Source organism: Diorhabda carinulata, chromosome 4 (genome assembly GCF_026250575.1).
Source record: "Diorhabda carinulata isolate Delta chromosome 4, icDioCari1.1, whole genome shotgun sequence".
Taxonomy (NCBI): domain Eukaryota; kingdom Metazoa; phylum Arthropoda; class Insecta; order Coleoptera; family Chrysomelidae; genus Diorhabda; species Diorhabda carinulata.
The window spans coordinates 704911-725915 of record NC_079463.1 but is presented as its reverse complement, the minus strand read 5'-3'; the positions used below and the strand labels follow the sequence as shown (position 1 = coordinate 725915).

Below are 21005 nucleotides of genomic sequence, written 5' to 3'. Positions count from 1 at the left end.
GTTTTATATATGAATATATTTATGAAACTAATAATTATATTTCCTTTTGCATTATCCGAAACATAAATTTTATCTTCATTATTTAATATAAAATGATGGTAAAACAAGTATGCTGTCAGTTATTTTTCGAAGGCGTTAATAAAAATGTTGTTTCGGAATATTCTCTGCTTCTATTAAGAATGAGATTAAATGTTTTATATACTATAAATTTGTACAAAATAGTTTAATTCGAATTTCTTGTAAATCAAGTTTTAATTATTGAATAGATTTTCTTTTCAATGCGCATGCGTTTGTATATTGATAATCTGAACATTCAAATTTTATCATTTATTTATCGCTTAAAGGTTAAAATTGTGCATTAAAAACAATTTTCAGTTTGACAATTTTAAAAAAATTTATAAACAAACGAATTAAATTCAGCAGTATCAAATATAAAAGTTTTTAATAATTAAATTTAATAATAGTAATATATGACTCATGCGCGTTTCAGTCAATATATTATCGGCCATGTTCGTTGATGTATACCCCAAGTGCTGAATAAAATTCTTTAATTTTCGGTAGTTTGTGTAAAGTTCCGGCCTAAAAATGGCAGGGAATCTGGGAATGGAGCAACTTATTCCAATTGTGAATAAGTTGCAAGATGCTTTTACACAACTGGGTGTTCATATGACTTTGGATCTACCACAAATCGCAGTGGTGGGCGGACAATCGGCAGGAAAAAGTTCAGTTTTGGAAAATTTCGTAGGAAAGTAAGTTCAAAATTATTTTTATTTAAATAATTATAATCTAAATAGATACAAATAGTTATTGATTACATTAGATGTTTGTAAATCAATTTCGATTTTTGACTTTTGACACAATGACCTGGCTATTGACCTGTCAAATTTGAAAAATTGATTCGTTCGAGAAATTGGGGCTCGACCTATTATTTAAATCAAAATATTTAGAGTAGGTGAAAAGGTTAATACAGCTCTATTAGTTTATTATAAGTATATAATTGAATGTTTTTTTTGAAGAGATTTTCTTCCAAGAGGATCAGGAATTGTTACAAGAAGACCACTTATTCTACAGCTGATTAACGCAAATTCCGGTAATTTTGTAATAATTTTATTTGTAAGCATGTTTTTCAACTAAATTTTGATGTTAAAAATAAAATATTTGTTAGTTTTATATTTATTTCAATAATGAACGTTTTAGTTTGGTTTCTTTGTCTTTATGCCATTTTATAAATAATTGTCAGTGTTATCTCTGATCATTTTCGTATTTTCTTATAGAATATGCGGAATTTTTACATTGTAAAGGTAAGAAATTTGTGGATTTTGATGAAGTCCGTAAAGAAATTGAAGCTGAAACCGACAGAGTTACAGGAAGCAATAAAGGCATATCTAACATACCCATTAACCTGAGGGTATATTCACCCAATGGTAAACGAAATAATCCTGTTTATTAAACCTCAAACTACATCCTATTATATTTTCAGTGCTGAATTTAACTCTTATTGACTTACCTGGTTTAACTAAAGTCCCTATAGGCGATCAACCTGCAGACATTGAACAGCAAATAAGATCAATGATACTGCAGTTTATAAAAAGAGAATCCTGCTTAATTTTGGCAGTAACACCTGCCAATACGGATTTAGCCAATTCTGACGCGCTTAAATTGGCCAAAGAAGTCGATGCTCAAGGTACTAAATGGATCTATAACTCGGATATGTAATTATATCGATAACTAAATTTTTTTCAGGTCTTAGAACAATTGGTGTGATAACTAAGCTGGATCTTATGGATGACGGTACCGATGCTCGTGATATATTAGAAAATAAATTATTACCTCTAAGGAGAGGCTATATCGGAGTTGTGAATCGTTCTCAGAGAGACATTGAAGGAAGGAAGGATATAAACGCGGCGTTGGCAGCTGAAAGGAAGTTTTTCCTTAGGTAAGTTTTATATTTTATATTGTCTTTTTGGATTTTTTATGCAACACTATCTGGGAATGTCTAAAACTATTTGTTTTATTTATTGTATTGTCTAATCCTGTGTTTTCAACTGGGGTCCACGCCTTACAGGAGGACAATTCGAAAACGGACTTCAAATTCTTTGAACCGGATATAAAACAGTGACTTTTAGAAAGCTAAACGGCATATTTTCTTCCTTCCAAGATATGTGAATGTTAATTAAATATCTAGTAATGTCATGAAGGAATGAAACCTTATGGAGTATATTAATGGGGTTTTATTATATTAAATAATATATAGAGTACATCTTAACTTGTAATTATCCGTACTCCCGATGTACACCATGGCCTTTTTTCAGTTGTTTTTTTTTTACTCTCAATAGTTTGACATCAGTATGATCAGAAGCTTTGTTATTACATAATTATGAAGTTTCAACACTTTCTATGAGAAGAGAGTGATCAAAATACTATATTTGAGGATGAGTAGTTCAAATGACCCAACGTGGAATTATTGATATCTCTTTGGTATTTCCATTTTAGTTGATAGAATAGGAATTGATGATTTTTTTGAGCTACTTTGTCAAATATCCCTCAACATCATTTTTATATACTCACAATGTTTTTTATCTCTCGATTGTCATAGTTTTGAATGTAAAATGTCGAGTGGAACAGTAAATATAACTGGATATTAAGTTATTAAGAGTTCGTTTCCGTTTGATAAATATTCTTTTCGTTTTTGTTTGCCGATATAAATTCTAGTTTGATATAACCGGATTTTAGGTGTCATTGACTTTGAAGATAACAAATTACGAAGAAAAAAATACATCCGTTTTCCATAATGATCCATAATCCGTTTTTTTGTTCATATTATATCTGCAGAATGAAAAAAAATAGAGTTACCCCACTGATCAATAACTCCCCTGTCAGTTTGAATTACTACAAATCATGTTTTCATATTTTTCTCACCAGTATCATATTTCAAACGATAACTGTCAGAATTTGAACTTATTACCCCCAATTGTTTGTTTTTTGAAATTTTTTAAAGTGAAATAGTGAATGAAATAATGAAAAGTGCACAATTTTATCTTCTTTTTTATTTAAAACTCCAGCAGCACCCTATAATCTGAAAGTTCTTGAAATGTTGAATTATAGAGGTTGTCAGATTAGACAGGGGCCGAATTGCCAAGGGTTGATGGATTTTTGTTTTTTTTTTTATAGTAATTGTTAATTGATTTTAAAATTTTTTCAGTCATCCCTCTTATCGACATATAGCTGAACGTTTAGGTACACCGTATTTACAAAGAGTTCTGAATCAACAACTTACCAATCACATCCGAGACACTTTACCAACTTTAAGAGATAAATTGCAAAAGCAACTGTTGCAATTGGAAAAAGATGTCGATCAGTTCAAGCATTTCAGACCGGACGATCCATCTATCAAAACAAAAGCCATGTTACAGTAAGTGATTTAATAAGAATTTAATTGTAAATCATTAAGTACTAAATGTTTTAAGGATGATTCAACAGCTCCAAGTGGATTTTGATAGAACGATCGAAGGATCCGGATCAGCTCAGATAAATACTATGGAATTATCCGGTGGGGCTAAAATAAATCGATTATTTCACGAAAGGTTCCCCTTCGAAATCGTCAAAATGGAATTTGACGAAAAGGAATTGCGTAGAGAAATCGCTTTCGCTATAAGAAACATTCACGGTATCAGAGTGAGTTTTTATTAATTTTAAATATAATTAGTATCGAATTTTTAATTTTATTCATGTTTTAGGTTGGTTTATTCACACCTGATATGGCTTTCGAAGCTATAGTTAAAAAACAGATATCTAGATTGAAAGAACCGTCTTTAAAATGTGTCGATTTGGTAGTTCAGGAATTATCGAATGTGGTCAGGATGTGTACGGATAGGGTAAGTCATTGTTTTTAATATTCCAATACCTAATTTATAATTTTAACAACGGTTTTATTAGTTTTTTTAGAATACATGCTAGTTATGTAAATTATCATTTGTTTAATCATAAATCAGACAACTACGGTTGTATTTTATTGGGAATTATTGCCTCTTCCTTCTTTATTCATTTGCATTTTATATCCTTTGTCTCAGTTTCATGTTTTCATTCTCGAAACATCTGTTAGTTTGAATTTCAACGTTTTTTTTTCGGATTTGGTTTCAATTGCATCTAAATCAATTCAATTTTGTTCTGTATATGGCATTTCTAACTTTTTTATCTCTAGTTTGTTCTTATATATCTTTTATTATTTTCTAATGTCTCTCAGCTGTACAAAGATTTCTGGTAGCTGCAGTCATCCCACATTCCGGAGCAAGAAAGGGGGACACAATAGATCCTTTGAGTCAATCTGTACAAAGTAGGCCTCCTTTATATTAGTAATTATTTAACGGACTATTTACTCCAATAGCTGAGACTCTTTTTCCAATTTTAATGCAAAATTTAAACAATTTTAGTTATTATGAAATTTGTTTTACAAATATAAATATATATTTTAGATGGCGCGTTATCCTCGTTTGAGAGAAGAAGTCGAAAGGATCGTTACGACTCACATTAGAAGCAGGGAACAATATTGTAAAGAGCAGCTGTGTTTATTAATCGATTGCGAATTAGCTTATATGAATACCAATCATGAAGATTTCATCGGATTTGCGAAGTAAGTAAATGAACACATATTGAATTATTAGGAATTGAAATTAAAGCTCGTTCTTTGTATTGTAATATTAATCTTGGAGCTAAATATTTTCTTATTCTCCTTTATTGCGTCTTACTTTTTATGCCCAGTTAATTGTTTTATCGGTTTTTATCTTTATTGACTCATTCTTATGACTTTTGTTGAAATTATTACCTTTTATGTTCATATCTACACGAATTTCTTCTTCCTGGATGATTGGTATGAATTTGTATCTTGTTTTATCAATTTTTTCCACCCCTTTCTGTTCCATTTCATATTTTCTGTAATTTTCTTGTATCTGTTTATAGGTTCAAATTTTATCAATTTATAGGTTATGTTCGATTCTATACTCTTAACTTTTCGAGACATATTTTAAATATTTGAAACCTAAAATCATATTGATTTTGTTTGATTGAGCTCTACTTATTTTTTGAGACACACTGTAAATGTTTGTGGCCTCTAATTTTATCAATTTATAAGCTATGTTCGTTTCTACATACTTCAACATATTCGTAGCCCCATTTTTAGGTTATGTGTGTTAATTATTTGTTTTTTTTTTCTCTTATTTTTCAATCTCGTAGTGCGCAAAGCCAATCGGAAAGCGCGGCAGCCAAAGGTACCCGCGGTACTCTGGGTAATCAAGTAATAAGAAAGGGTTACATGTGCATCCACAATTTGGGTATAATGAAAGGAGGTTCCAGAGATTATTGGTTCGTTCTTACATCGGAGAGCATCTCTTGGTACAAAGACGAAGAGGAAAGGGAAAAGAAATACATGTTACCTTTAGACGGTTTAAAATTGAGAGACATCGAACAAGGTTTTATGTCTAGAAGGCACATGTTTGCTATTTTCAATCCGGACGGTAGAAATGTTTATAAGGTAAATAAATTTTGAACGTTCTGCATATTAGAATATAATAAAAAAATTGATATTGAAGGATTATAAACAACTTGAATTGAGCTGTGAAACTGTCGACGAAGTAGATTCTTGGAAGGCTTCGTTCTTAAGGGCTGGAGTTTATCCTGAAAAGCAAACGGAAACGTTAAACGGAGAGGATGTAAGTGAAATTTTTTAAATAAATAACACGAAACGTTTTTTTATTATTATATTTTTGTTTTTATTATTATTATTATTTATTTTGTTATTTTTCGTTCTCTTTTTCAGAATACATCGAATGTAAGTTCGAAATAATTACTTTAAAGCTTTCGGTTGTTTTGTTTTTTCCATAAGGATAAACGTTAGTCTTGGAAAAACTCAACTTTTAGGACATTTTATATAACTGGAGATCCTAAATTAGGTTTTTATGTACCAAATAGTTAGCAGATTATAAAAATGCAATTAAAATATGATCTTAATAGTCCTTTTGACTCATATTAGTATACAGAGTGATCCATTAAAATCGATTTTATGACTTAATTACCAAACAAATCAGTATACAGGGTGCAAGATAAACGTTTATCCTTCTAGGTTGCGGTTTTACTCCAGCACATACAATTTTCCCCAAAAAATAGACGCTTTTTCGGTTTATTAGTGCGTACTTGTTAAATAATCAATTTTAATTGATATTTTCCTTTTTTGTATCTAATCAGTGAGTGTTTATGTGTTTTTGTTTGCTTCTGGTCGCGGCAGGGAGGGGATCAGGTTTGTAAAATTGAAAAAATGTGCTACACGTACACTCCACACAAAGTTTACCAGTGCACTTATATTTAGTATAAAGGATGTCTGTATTTTTTTTTTATAAAAAATTAAACCTACTCGAAATAGTTGATTTTAGTAGTAACAGACATCGTTTGATACCAAACTTGAGTGGAATATTTAGAATTATTCATATTTTCGTTGTAACTTCTCATTTGCCTATACAGGGTGATAGGAAAATACAGTTAAACTAAAATTTTCTGTCTAAATCTTCTCCTGGATGATCCTAGAATGCGGCCTTGGTCCATACACACCTATCCCTGTTGTTATTATGATTTTGGAGGCATCGATATACTTTGTTACGGTATTTAATTACTCAAAATCACCTGTTTTTGGTAAATTATCAAAAGGAAGCTCTGAAAGAGGCATTTTCCCCATAAGCTCCAGATTTTGTAATTCTCCCTTTTCTCAAACCTTCATAAACAAGTCAAAAACTTGTAATTTTCTTTTTTATTGTTATTAAAAGGTTGGAAAAGTAACTTGAGTAGTTTATAAGTTCGAAAACTTGAGATTATAATATATTTATTCATCCAAACGATGTTCACAGCGCTCTAATCATTGGGGGTACATTTGAACTACCTTATGAGTAAAGGGGAAATGAAAACGGAAGCTTAAAAAGGTACCTGTTTGGCATCTGAAAGAATTTAAGGTTCATTTGAACTACTGCTTCAATTCTGAACTAATAATTAGTTCCAAGTTTTTTTTTTCTTAATCTAAACAACATTAATTTGTTTTATCTTTTTATAATTGTTGTCCAAATTTTCCCCGTATGATTATTATAATGCCTATTTGGTCCATATACACCATTCACTGTTGTAATTACGGTTTCAATATCCCATGTGATGGTATGAATTCTGATTGAATGAGTTGTGTCTTTCTTTTTGTTATTCAGCAGTTTTTGGTGAATCCTCAATAGGTCGTTCTAGAAGGGATTAGAATTTTGTGACCCTCTCCTTTCCGATTCCTCCATAACCAAGCGAAAAACATGTTCATCTATCTCTCATCATTAAGGGGACATTTGAACTACTATATTTTTAAATGACTTAAAGGTTACGTTAGATATGATTCTGCCAAAAGAAAGTTCATTTGAACTACTACTTTAATTGTGCATACTCTCAGTTAATTCGTTTTTTTTTTTGGTCAATTTGAAAATGTATGACAAAATCGTGTTTATTCATCCGAAAAAACGTCCACAGTGCATTGGGTATATTTGAACTACCGTATTAGTTGAAGAAGACAAGTTTTTAACTTGCGGTAAAAGATATTTGGAAATATGAAAAAGGTGCTTGTCGTAGATGTAACTTTGTGTTGGAAGGATTTGAGGTTCATTTGAACTACTACTTTAATTGTGCACACTCTCAATTAATTCGTTTTTTTTTTTGGTCAATTTGAAAATGTATGACAAAATCGTGTTTATTCATCCGAAAAAATGTCCACAGTGCATTGGGTATATTTGAACTACCGTATTAGTTGAAGAAGACAAGTTTTTAACTTGCGGTAAAAGATATTTGGAAATATGAAAAAGGTGCTTGTCGTAGATGTAACTTTGTGTTGGAAGGATTTGAGGTTCATTTGAACTACTACTTTAATTGTGCACACTCTCAGTTAATTCGTTTTTTTTTTGGTCAATTTGAAAATGTATGACAAAATCGTGTTTATTCATCCGAAAAAACGTCCACAGTGCATTGGGTATATTTGAACTACCGTATTAGTTGAAGAAGACAAGTTTTTAACTTGCGGTAAAAGATATTTGGAAATATGAAAAAGGTGCTTGTCGTAGATGTAACTTTGTGTTGGAAGGATTTGAGGTTCATTTGAACTACTACTTTAATTGTGCACACTCTCAGTTAATTCGTTTTTTTTTTGGTCAATTTGAAAATGTATGACAAAATCGTGTTTATTCATCCGAAAAAACGTCCACAGTGCATTGGGTATATTTGAACTACCGTATTAGTTGAAGAAGACAAGTTTTTAACTTGCGGTAAAAGATATTTGGAAATATGAAAAAGGTGCTTGTCGTAGATGTAACTTTGTGTTGGAAGGATTTGAGGTTCATTTGAACTACTACTTTAATTGTGCACACTCTCAGTTAATTCGTTTTTTTTTGGTCAATTTGAAAATGTATGACAAAATCGTGTTTATTCATCCGAAAAAACGTCCACAGTGCATTGGGTATATTTGAACTACCGTATTAGTTGAAGAAGACAAGTTTTTAACTTGCGGTAAAAGATATTTGGAAATATGAAAAAGGTGCTTGTCGTAGATGTAACTTTGTGTTGGAAGGATTTGAGGTTCATTTGAACTACTACTTCAATTCAGAGGTGTTAAATATTTCTCAAAACATTTTTTTTGCGATAATATTCCACTCGAAGTAAATATCCAGTAGCAAATTAGATTATTTCCGTCGAATATAGAGATTTCGATATAATTTTGAACGTTTTGTTCAGTCTTCGGGAGAGAGCGTAACAAGTTCGATGGATCCCCAATTGGAACGTCAAGTAGAAACTATAAGAAATTTGGTCGACAGCTACATGCGTATCGTAACAAAAACAACAAGAGATCTCGTACCTAAAACAATAATGTACATGATTATAAATCATACCAAAGAATTTATAAACGGGGAACTGTTGGCCCACATATACGCCAGCGGAGACCAATCTCAAATGATGGAAGAGGTACGTAAAATGATTAATCTTACAATTTTATTAATAATAATAATAATAATAATAATTGAGTATATTTCAGGCTCCGGAAGAAGCTCAAAAACGCGAAGAGATGTTACGTATGTATCACGCTTGTAAAGAAGCCCTAAATATTATAGGGGACGTTTCTATGGCTACGGTATCTACTCCGGTACCTCCTCCGGTGAAGAACGATTGGTTAGCTAGCGGGCTTGAGAATCCTAGATTGTCACCGCCTAGTCCTGGGGGACCAAGAAAACCGACGCCGCAGATGGGCGTCGTCGGATCTAGCGGTATGTAAATAATTATAATTTAACTCATTTGATTTCCGTTTTGAAATTTCTCTTAATTTATATTCCTAAACTATTCACTTGGTTTCTCACTTTTCTCCTTTTTTGACTCATTTTTTCTTTCTTTCCCTCATCTTTTGTCGTTTAGTATGTTTTTACCTATTATTCTGTCTCTTTTTTTTCCCCCTTGTACATTCCCAATTTTTCTATTTTCTTTATTTTCACCTTTTCGACTCATTTATTCTACCTTCTCTCCATTTTTGTCGTTTAATATATTTTTTCCTTTAATTTTTCCATTGTATGCTACTTTTCTGCCCTTTACTGTCTTTCGTTTCTTCTTCTCGATTGTCATCTTGTTTATATTTTTCTTAATCTTGTTATTTTCCATTTAATATTTCTATTTTTCTTATTTTTCCTTGTACCTCGTTCTCAAATTGTTTTTATTTATTTTTATCTACTTATTTTTCCTCGGTCTTGGTTGTACTGTATAATCGAATAATGTGTGTTTAGGTTCTCTTGGATCTAGGGCTCCGCCTCCGCCTCCCAGTAGTGGCAGGCCGGCTCCTGCTATACCTAATCGACCAGGTGGCGGCGCTCCTCCAATGCCCCCGGGTAGGCCACAGGGGCAATCACTTCCAGCACCTCTAATTCCAACGTGAGTATTTTAATTGATAAAAATCTTTCGTTTTATCATCTACTAACATAACGTTTAATAATTGCCCCAAAACGAAATTTGTATAAAATTGAAAATGTTTTGGGCGGTTATTAATTTTTTATTTTTAATTGAACATAGTTAGCCACAGGTGTCGTTATGTTGAGCTTGTGGTTTTATTTTCAGGAGGCGTTAAAAACGGCATTTAATATTTAGTAAACATTATATTTCACCATTATACATTTATATAAATATAATAAAATAGCAACCGGTTGCATAATGGATTTTTTTTTTCAATTTCCAACTCGATTGATATTATGAATAATTTTGCCAAATATTCAAATTGTTTTCCAGTAATAAACGTCAATTATGCAACTTTTGCTGATTACATTGTTGAAATTATATATAGGGTGCTATGTTATATGATGTCAAGCTTGAATTAGAAACGTGTTTGTTTTTTTTTTTTTTGTAAAAGATACTGTTAAATTGTGAATATTGTTCATGTGTTGGATTTTTTTTGAAAGTGAGATATCTTTCGAATTAATATTACAATTAATTTTTCTTTTTGTGAATTTATGTAATTTATCGATGAAAGAATATCCCAATTTCAAATCAATCTATATATATGTATACCGACTTTCAATTATTAAAATGAAATAATCCTTATACCAGCACCGATAATTAAAAAAATAATAATGTTTTGAATTTCTAATGATTTTTTTTTTCAAAAATATGTGTTTATGGTAAACCATTAGCTGCTATTGCTTTTAATCTGTTTTCGGCAGTAAATTTTTCTTTTTACAATATTTTCTATTCGCTTCATCATTTTTAATGATCCCAAACCTACTATTAACTGAATCCAATGTTTTGAATATATTAAGAATTCTCAAAAGATCTTTCGAAACCAATAACTGTGAGGCATCTTTCGAAACCAATAACCGGGAGGCATCTTTCGAAACTAATAACTTCAGGGCATCTTTCAGATCTAATAATTGTGAGGAATTTTTAAAACCAATAACCGTGAGACCATCTTTCGAAACCGATAGTCATGAAGCATCTTTCGGATCTAATAATTGTGAGGAATTTTTAAAACCAATAACCGTGAGACCATCTTTCGAAACCGATAGTCATGAAGCATCTTTCGGATCTAATAATTTTGAGGTATCTCTTGAAACCACTAACTGCTCATTTACTTTCCTTTTCTGCCCTCTCAGATCAACATTAGGAAGCTGAAAACAATTTTTCACAAATTATGTGTTTATGGAGTTTCACAATATGAAATGATTATTAGTATACTTGATAAGTTTTGATTTTTCTAGTTTTCCTAGCAGGTGTTATTGAAACTAAAAAAAAAACTGGTATAATTATTATAAACACAATCATGCTTATTCACCCAAACGGTGTTTAAATCATTTAGTGTACATTTGAACTACTATGTTAGTCAGGGGCAAAGAAAAATTGAATTAAAAAATAAATAAATTGACTGTCTGAAGATGCTTGTCGTTGTTGAATACATTCAAGGTTCATTTGAACTACTTATTCAATTCAATACTGCATTCCTATTTTTTTATAGAATTTTAGGTACATTCGAACTACTTAGTTACTTCTGTCGGTGGTACAACTGAATTAGTGTAAAGTTTGAGGTAATAGGTTCATTTGAACTACCGTGTTATTTCATATCAGCCGAAAATAGATTATTAAAGTACTTATCGAAGGTTCATTTGAACTACTAAGTTAGATCTGCTTGTAATAGAACGTTTTTAGTACATTTTTTTGCAAAAACGATTTGCTATTGAATTATTTCATGCTAATATTGAAAATGTAGCTTACTTAGTGAATGAGAAAAAAATAAAAAAATCTCAGAGGATGAAAGTGATATCTATATGTCTGTCTCTCGTGTGTATAGTCGAGCCGGGGGTCAACAAGGTCTGGGGGGTATACAAGTACCCCAGCAAGTACAGATGGCTGTAGGAAGAGCCGTTACCAATGCGGCCATCAACGAATTATCCAACGCCTTTAAATTCAATAAGTAATTTTTTTTTTCTTATTTTTTTTTACGTGTTGTTTTATATATATATATATTTGTATCGAATGAGAAAGTCGCATGTGTCTAATATAGCTGTGATATAAAAGGAAATTTTTTTTTCGGTTCTAGTGGCACTTTTTTTTTTTCGGTTTCAGTTTATAAAAAATTCACATTCGACTTTCCCATATCAAGGACTGTCACTAACATCCTAACGCCCATTACTAACATGTTTTTTTTTTTTTCATAAAGTATTAATGCTGGGGATTATACATATGTTTATATACGGTAGTTGAAATTTGGAAAATTTTGATTTTCATTATAATTGGAAATTTATACAAATGTCGAAAGTGAAAAATGGATTTTAAGCAACATTTTTCAGAGCCAAAATGAAAATTTTGATGTTAGTCACTGTAAAAGTGTTTGTGCAACGTTGCCAGACCTAAAAAGTAGAGTAGAAATTGAATATTTTGGTTTTTATTATATCTATAGTCTGTTTGGAAATGTGGACGAATTTTATATGTCAAAAGTTGTGATTTTTCCAAAAAAAAATTGAAAAAAAAATCATGTTTGAGCAAGAATTGAATCTCGGTATTATAAAACTATTCGGACAACGTTGCCAGACTTAAAAATTAGAGTAAAAGTTGAAGAAATGGAATAGTTTGATGTCATCTGACGTTTCTACCATAACTATAGTCTATTTGGAAAGGTAGACAAAATATTATGCGATTTCCCCAAAAAAAAATCAAAGAAACTGGAAAAAAATCATATCTGAGTGGGAAATTGAATCTAAAGCGGAATTTTTCAGTCCCAAACCATAAAAATTGGTGCTTGTGAAAGAGAGAGTATTGAAACAACGTTGCCAGACTTATAAAATTGAATATTTTGATTTTTATTAAATCTATAGTCTATTTGGACTAAAACTTATGTATCGTAAGTTGGAATTTCTTCACAAAAGACCCCAAAAAATTATATTTGAGCAGGAAACTGAATCTAATGAAAACTATTTCAACCTAAAATTGATACTAATTTTATAGAAAGTATTTAAACAACGTTGCCAAACTTAAAAAATAGAATAGACATTGAAGACTTGCGAAACATTGAGGTTAAAATTATAAATAATCGATGGATCGATTCCAAACTCAATTATAACAAATTATTTAACGTAAAAAAAACACCATAGATAAATTTAAATATACAAAATCGCAGTCTCTATCAATTTTAACTTATTTTGAGGTTAACGGTGCATCTTTTAAAGCCTAGGTATCATTTTTCAAACAAACTACAAAGTTATAACGAAATTTTCTTTATTTTAATCCAACTACCGTATATACAGTATGTCACAAACATTATTAAACGTTATTGATGATGTATAAGATACGGAAAAACCAATAAACGTATATCGATTTAATACAAAAATCGAAATATTGAAAGTAGTGCTTAAAACAAATTTTAAACAAAAATTGTTGATGTATATACATAAAGAACAAACCAAAAAAAAATATGCCTTAGTGATATCTAAACAAACAACCATACGGTACATTCCAGATTTAGATTATTAGTCGGAACTAGCTTCGTAGTAACTATATATATATTTATATATATATATATATATATATATAAACATGAATTACACACAAAAAAAAACGATGTGCATCACGTGACGCACATAATTTTATCTAAAGATGTTCTTCCGTGCTAAATTCGCCTAAATTCGATGTCTATAATCTACTTAGCATATCTTAATTGGATCTGATTACCGAAAAAAAATATTTTCCCGACGATTTATTCGATATTTCTCCATTATCAATTCCGGGGAATCGAATTTCGTTATGTGGGTCGTCGAAAAAATATAGTGTACAATACGTTAAGAAACTGGTTATTTTATGCAGTGAACCGTCGATTTTTTTGTTTCAAATTCGATTTTTTTGAGATTACGTTACCATTTACAAAAAAATATATCACGTGAGACTGATTTTCAGTCAGATTTTTTCCTTTGGGTAACAAAAAAATTATTGTCTTTTTGGCATCAATTTTTTAAACAAATTACGAGGTTTTCCCAAAAAAAAAATCAAATATTTTTATCGAAAACAATACCACCAAGTCATTTCTTCAAACTTTGGTAGAAAAAATAGTCACCCGAGTATAAATCGGGATAATAGATGGTATGAGAGAACAGTAGATGGTCTGGAGCGAAACTCGTGAAAAAAAATATACAAGGCAGATAATAATAACCATGTCTGATAACCAAACAGTCATCGAAGCATCGAAACATCCTTATACGGACCAGAAACCTTTTCGAAGAGGTATAAGATAAAGATATTGAACACACCAACACTCACAATTACACCGTCTGACCCAAGTTTCGTTAATCAAGTTCTGCAGATTGTTAGAAAAGGAAAAATCACTATTATATGGGTCCCCATCATGTATCCTTCGACTAAATGACCAACAGATCCCAATGGTTCGCACCGGGGATGAGTTAGATTAAACACAAGACTTTGTATCTCTTTCTGGGTTACATTTGTGGAATTTTATTAAATTTAAATGGGAAATTATTAAGTCAAAAGAGTAACGATAGCTGGAATTGGTGGTAGCTCAAAAATTTTTCGAGTTTTAGAGGTAGTTATCAAAAGTGGATGGTTAAAAGGAGGTGCAATTTGGTCATTACATTCCTATCTAATTTTTTTTAAGGATTACTATTAGTGATTCTTTGAATTTGAACGAAATGTCTTCCCGGTGGGTATAAAATAATTGGGTGTTGAATATCGGTAACGTAATCCCTAGAAAAATACGGCGTTCACTGTATATTATATTAATATCGTTTTTATATGGATTAGAGCGACGATCTTTTTGTCAAAAATTATACAAAATTTTTAATTCGATGTCAAAATTTGATAACATTCTATTTTTTCAATAATATTCAAGTTTGTATCTTTTAATTTCGTGATTGAAACTCCTGCACTTATTTTTATTTCTTTTTCTATTGCTGCTTCAATTAATTTAAAAGTTGGGTTTAGTTGGGCTTCATCGGAATCTATTTAAATTTTCAACCTCACCTGTATATCTTGTTCTATCCATTTGACAAGTTTTTTGAAGTAATTTTTCAATTATTTATGAGATTCATTATTAACTCGCCTTTGCCTGTTTCTTTTTTTCTCTTTTTTCATATTCTCAGTCATTTTCTTCTTCTTTTCTACTTCCTGTATTCTTTAGTAGATAATGTTGAAAAATAATTCGGCGAAAATTGTAATAATACGATCGATATTCACAAAAAAAAATTTGTTAAACTCAAAAATAGTTAAAATCCATCATTTATACCATTATTCAAAACGGAGATATTCATCTACTGTAACTTGGCAACGCTGTAACTTCGTAGAATTTCGTGACTCATTTTCGCATATAACTATTCATCATAAATATTATTTTGATGAGATTTTTTTAAAAAAATGTTAATTGTGTGTTAACCTAGACGAAATTTCGTTTTTTTTTATTACACGAACTTGATAAAAAAGTACTTAGATTTATTGCAAACATGTTTTAAAAAATAAATTTACATTCGTTATAAATTTAATTCGCGCGCCTTTCCCTGATTGGTCAAAATCTCAATATGGCCGCGTTTCTCGTTTCGTTATGGGCGGTAACTTACACCACGCGAATGATGAAATACTCTGAAATAACGATGTGCCGTGTTGCCACGTTTAAATCTACTTCTCGGTATAGAAGGAAATAATTTTTAAACGAAATTACATAGAATGACGATTTTTTTTTTCAAAAATTCGTACACGAAATTAAAAATAAATTTTATTATTTTGAAAATCATTATAATTTGTAAAAAAAAAAAAATTCATAAAATATAATATTTGACAATCCGGAAAAGATAAATTTAAAGCCTTTTATGACATTCATACTATTTACGTTACCACTACACTATCAAGAACGTTTCGATAACCATCTTCAGAGATGTTAATGTAGTGGTAACATAAACGGTCTCGTCTTCTAATCCATATAATGACGTTTCCAGTGGCAGGTTTAACCAGAACTAATTAAAACGTTTTAGAAGATCACTCTGTAGTTGAACTCACATCTATATCTTTAATCTTGATGTTACTCGATCGTAGAAGAGAAAAAAAAACGTTGCACTTTATTCTCGTTTCGAATAAATATCGATACGAGAATTTAATTCAAATTAGATTGTAAAAAAAAATATATATTGTTGCATAATAGTTGAAAAAACTGAAAATAATTTTGGAATTTATAAGAATATTCTCTATTAGTTTATATAACATGTAATTTCGTTAAACTTGGCAACCCCGCAACTTTCCAGACCGACTGTTCAAATTCAATGTGCCGGTTGTCGAATTTTCGCGCGATTTTTGAAAATTGTAACCGAAATATTTTTATAAATACCTCAATTTATCGTTGTTGCATTTTATTTTTATTTGTTTCGAACTAAATATGAAGTCAATAATGAAGTTTTTTCGTTTTTAATATGTAAAATTGGAGGTTATGTAAATCGTAAATGAAAAAATAAACCAGGTCGAGAAAAATCGTTTTACACGCTTTTTACCCGGCCCTGTATATTTCGGTTTCGTTTCTATTCAAAGTGATGTATATATAGGGAGAAAAAAAATATTTTTTTGCCAGGCGATATTACAAAAAAAAATAATAATAATAATAATCAGTGTTTTAAGCACATCTCGTTACTTGTAGTTTCTCTTTGAATTTAATGTGTAAATATAGGGTTAACATTAACGGTGTTTTATTTATTTTTTCACTTTTCCTATTAACAATCTATCAGAGGTTATACCAGAAATCGGATTTAAATGGTTAAATTCCAAAATTTCAAAGAAACATCAACAAATACTGTTTCGATAACACCAGAAATTTGATACTGATATAAAGGACACTCTATATACATTTAAAAAGCAATATGAATAACGTTTCATAGATTATAATAAAGCTTTTGACAAAATCACTGATGTGATTTAAAATACTTTATCGAATAGAGTGAAATTGTTTATAAAGTGGTGGAAAGTCATCACATCACATCACACAACAGTAAGTTGTGTGACTAACACATTTTTTTGCCAAAAATTAATTTTATTCATGTGAATTTCTTAACTAGGAGCAATTTTTTGGTATTAACAAATAACCACTAGTCACTGGGGGCTAGTTGTGAACTATACGGTGGATGAGAAAGCAAATCCTTCAATTTAACCATTTTTGCCATCGATTTGTGAATCGGTGCATTGTTTTGATTAAACACAGGTTTTAACTTAAACAATTAATTGACCAGAACGTTCACCATCATCAGTGTCTGTACGATTAAGTTTAAATTCAGCAAACCAACAACAAATGGTTCTTTTCGATGGATGAACTTGTACAGTATCTTATCCATCTGTGTGTAAGTCACACGACTTATTGAGTGATGTATTGACATATAATATTAATTCAATTTCTGGGTTAATTTCTTTATTTTCACTATGAAATCTTGGCATCTACACTTTGCTTGGTGATTTTTGAGTGCTTTTTATTAGATATTAATTCGTGATTTGGAATTTGCACGATATCAAACCAGCTTTTTGCGAAAATAATCTTTACATATGACAATAAGATTTGAAAAAAAAAGTTTATATAATTGAATATTTTTGTGCTTTGAAAATACGCTACTACTAATTTAGATAGGGGCTTTGAAAATGGTTGAAAATTAGAAAAAGTACTGGAAGTATGAAATCCATTGGAAAAAGAAGATGATATAACAAAAATTGAAAGAAAAATAATTTCCTCGAGATCTGAGGTTTGTAAGTGGAAGGGGTTTTAAGGGTGAAAAACATTTTTACGTAATAGAAAAACTTGTGTTCTCACTTTTTTTCTCTAACCTCGAAGTTTATGTGGAAAATTAAAAAAAAAATTCAACACAAAAATATATCTTCTTATTACCTACAACTTTCTTATTTAACTTTTTTCTATTGGACTTATAGTTTTACTACAAGTTGATATAAACCGTTTTTAACCCTTAAAAACTCTCCCCTCACCTACTTCCCAACTGCAGATCGCTAGTAAATTATTTTTCCTTCAATTTTTATCATATTCTCTTCCTTTCCCAATGTGTTTCATCCTATTACTATATTTTTTTTGTTTAAAAATGTTCAACCCTAGTCTAATTCGACTAATTTCTTACAATGGTGGTGGATTTTATGTAAGTGTAAGTAACATTTCTACTAGATTTCAAAATTTTAGCATGCACATATATATTATACATATTCACTTACCTTTTTTAAGATTTGATTATTCCACTCACATATTTATGAACATACCCTCGTAAAAACTTTCCATAACGAACTTCCCGATTAAACATTTTCACACAACACAATTTAATAATAAATAAATGAAACGTAAAATTTCTGGAAAAACAAAAACTAAAAACATCGTATCTGGAATGTGAGAATTATTTGTCATAACACGAAAATATGTTTGATTAAAATAACATAACCTCAAAATATTTATCATAAATCGATGTAAATTTACACAATCACTAATCTTTAAAATAGCATATTTCGAAATATGAAGTAATTTACACAAGTTTGAACACTTAAATATGCTTTTAAAACGATATTATACATTAGAGTTGTGTGTATGTACGCGTCTGGAATTTCAACTACGAAGTTTGGTGGAAGCCGGTATATTAAAAAATGGCGACGCCACGTCATCACAAATGCATCGTACTTCACCATTAGATATTTCGAACTTAATTTCATGTAGTAAATTCTTGAATTTACTGTTAATTTAATTTAAAAAATCTATCAAAACGGCTTTTTTGCTTTCCGTTTGCAGCACTAACGGCCTGTTTAAAGGACTAACACAATAGTTAAAAGGTTTAATTTTTGTTTTTTTTTCTATAGTTTATTACTATAATTTTCAGCCGTCCGGTACCGAACGTGCCACCTAGAATACCTGAACGACCTCAAACGGGAAGACAAAATTAATTTTGAAAAATAATTTTCTAGTCAATGTAACCACGCACAGACGATTTACTCGGGGACCAGGTAGATGATGACGTACGAAGTAAAAAGTTTTTTCGTATGTGAGAATCAAGTACTGTGATTCGATATTCTATATACGAAATATTCCTGAAAAATTACAAACTGCTTAAACTATATATTTGTGTCTAAAAAAATTAATTTTAAGCAACCATCCTCACCTTGACATATAATGGAATAGTCCCACCAGTGTTGCCACATTTTTTATAAAAAAGATTCATCTTATCACCGACGACAGTATTATTAAATTTTTTTGTTACTAAATTGTGTTAATTTTATGTCTAAACATAAAAGGTGATGAGATTATTATTGTTATATTTCTCTAAAATATCGCTTCGCCCCGGATTTCTTAAAATTCTAATCAAAATCTTCAAAATTCTCTATATTGAAAGATATCTTTCAATTCTGGCAACATTGAGTCCGTTTGTTTACGTTTCATGCCGTAGCTTATTTCGGCGACGTTGTCACGCGTTCACAAATAAATGAAACTATGGCAAAGTAATTTTCTAATTGAAATATATTTTTTTGTATCTTGTTTTTTAGGAATATTTCGTATAAATATGATTTTCAATAAACGTGTTGATATGTGTTTCCGATTTAAAAAAAAAATCAATTTCAATAACGACAGTTTAAAAACAAATTGGTACGTTACAGGGGGTGAATGAAAACATCAATTACCTATAATGACGAATGAGACACATAGATAGCGATTTATTTTGAATCTTGTACAAAATGTCGTTTATTTATTGTTCAAAATTTGTTTTGCAAACTTTTTTTTATTTTGACAGATTCAACTAGTCTTATTTGATAGTATTATTAAAATATAGGTGAATTATCCAAATAACGTCAACGGATGTTAGATATTACTAATCTGTATTTATGTATATATGTTAATTTGTATTAAATTTATTTTTAATAATGTTTTATATCATTTTATTTACCCCTCTCACTGCAAATAACGAAAATTTCAATGTTGTTATTTAATATTTGAGTTATAATAAACTTTAAAAAAAAACGAACACCTGGCAACATTGTAATGGAAAATAACGTGAATTACTAATGATCTAAGCTAAGATAAGTGCTCTTGAATACTTTATTGGTGAAATGACGAGTATGTGAAGGATCAAATTATAATTTTGATGATCAATATGTATTCTTCGGAATCAACTCCGTAGAATTCAATTTAATACCAGTCCACACGAAATATTCCGAATTGCTCGTTTACATCAAGCCGCCATTTTGTAAACAACTTTCAACGCTTGGCGACCTTTTAACGAAATTAGAATGAAAATATCAGCTGTAGAAGTAGTTGACTTTGAATGAAATGTACAGGGGGGTTTTTTTATTTGAAAATCTCAAAAAAGCTATCAGTTTCTACGAAAAAAATTATTAAAGGCAGAAAAGTGAGGAAAATTTACAAAAAATATATTTTCGGAAAAACCATTGCTCAAACTCAAAAATAGTTACTTTACTTTTTTTCGCAAATTAAATCCAATAATACCGTGATAAATACACAAAATCCTCAATTCACCAAAATATAAATATTTACAGTGCAAGGATCAAAATCAGCTGTTTTTTGACATTAGCATGACGTAGCAATTAAAAAGTAAATCATAATCATAGAGTTAATATTAGAAGATAGATACAAACACAATATCAGTATGCAACTCTCTACTCTATTAGATTGCATTGCTATGACGTTTCGAGTGGTGGAGACGTTAAAGGTAGAGAATGACAAGTTTTGATAGCGAGTAAAGAGATAGAAAAAGTGATAGACCAACCCTTTTTTTCAATAGTACAATTTCACTTACAAGCAACTCTCTCTTCAATATTAATTCTTTGATTATATTGAAACTAGATGGGTTCTTCTTCTTTTTCCTGTAATTTGGCCTTCGTCTGTATGGTTACACAGTTTTATGATACCATTGAAACAATTAAGAAAAAAACGTCAAAAGTGTAGATATCAAATTTTA

At 30.2% G+C, this 21005-nt stretch overlaps 1 protein-coding gene across 3 annotated transcripts; it reads left to right on the top strand.

Annotated features, from left to right (window-relative positions):
* The first annotated feature begins 311 nt into the window (after nucleotides 1-311).
* LOC130893348 (dynamin) lies at nucleotides 312-19953 on the top strand. 3 transcript variants are annotated; one of them, XM_057799362.1, is made up of 16 exons: nucleotides 312-749; nucleotides 1017-1090; nucleotides 1275-1424; nucleotides 1481-1684; nucleotides 1744-1936; nucleotides 3203-3412; nucleotides 3468-3675; nucleotides 3738-3875; nucleotides 4473-4630; nucleotides 5230-5527; nucleotides 5586-5705; nucleotides 8791-9018; nucleotides 9089-9317; nucleotides 9825-9969; nucleotides 11873-11995; nucleotides 18915-19953. In XM_057799362.1, the coding sequence occupies exons 1-16, from the start codon at nucleotides 586-588 to the stop codon at nucleotides 18976-18978; spliced, it is 2706 nt and encodes a 901-aa protein (XP_057655345.1). In that variant the 5' UTR covers nucleotides 312-585; the 3' UTR covers nucleotides 18979-19953. The 3 variants fall into 3 exon arrangements, with proteins under 3 accessions (XP_057655345.1, XP_057655347.1, XP_057655346.1); XM_057799364.1 differs by lacking the exon at nucleotides 18915-19953 and having other exon boundaries at nucleotides 10153-14544; XM_057799363.1 differs by lacking the exon at nucleotides 11873-11995 and having other exon boundaries at nucleotides 391-749.
* The last annotated feature ends 1052 nt before the right edge of the window (nucleotides 19954-21005 follow it).

What these genes read in the sequence shown, in the direction of transcription:
- LOC130893348 (XM_057799362.1), top strand. Translation starts at nt 586, where the DNA reads ATGGCAGGGAATCTGGGAATGGAGCAACTTATTCCAATTGTGAATAAG. An exon ending in TTGGAAAATTTCGTAGGAAA is followed by an intron (nt 750 to 1,016) that starts GTAAGTTCAAAA and finishes TTTTTTTTGAAG; the next exon opens with AGATTTTCTTCCAAGAGGAT. An exon ending in GAAAGGAAGTTTTTCCTTAG is followed by an intron (nt 1,937 to 3,202) that starts GTAAGTTTTATA and finishes AAATTTTTTCAG; the next exon opens with TCATCCCTCTTATCGACATA.